Here is a 250-nt window from a genome sequence, read left to right on the forward strand (position 1 = left end):
AGCCCGGCCCGCTGGGGGGCCCCAGACCCCCCTGAGCACCGTTTGCTCCTACAGTTCCCCTCCCCCGAGTGGGACACGGTCACACCCGAAGCCAAAAACCTCATCAACCAGATGCTGACCATCAACCCCGCCAAGCGCATCACCGCGCACGAGGCGCTGAAGCACCCATGGGTCTGCGTAAGTCCCGCAGCCTCAGGCCTCCCCGGGTGGGCGGACCTTGGTCCTGTCCCTGTCCCTGGCTGCCCTGAGC

General features: G+C 67.6%; 1 protein-coding gene across 1 annotated transcript in view; it reads left to right on the forward strand.

Moving 5' to 3' along the window:
* CAMK2B (calcium/calmodulin-dependent protein kinase II beta) overlaps positions 1 to 250 on the forward strand; it is a 39895-nt gene that overhangs the window by 22210 nt on the left and 17435 nt on the right. Inside the window, exon 12 of the mRNA XM_014530542.1 lies at positions 55 to 177. Within this exon, the coding sequence (XP_014386028.1) occupies positions 55 to 177 (123 nt within the window). The remainder of the gene's footprint in view (positions 1 to 54; positions 178 to 250) is intronic.

The sequence above is a fragment of the Myotis brandtii genome, unplaced genomic scaffold (genome assembly GCF_000412655.1).
Source record: "Myotis brandtii unplaced genomic scaffold, ASM41265v1 scaffold743, whole genome shotgun sequence".
NCBI lineage: Eukaryota > Metazoa > Chordata > Mammalia > Chiroptera > Vespertilionidae > Myotis > Myotis brandtii.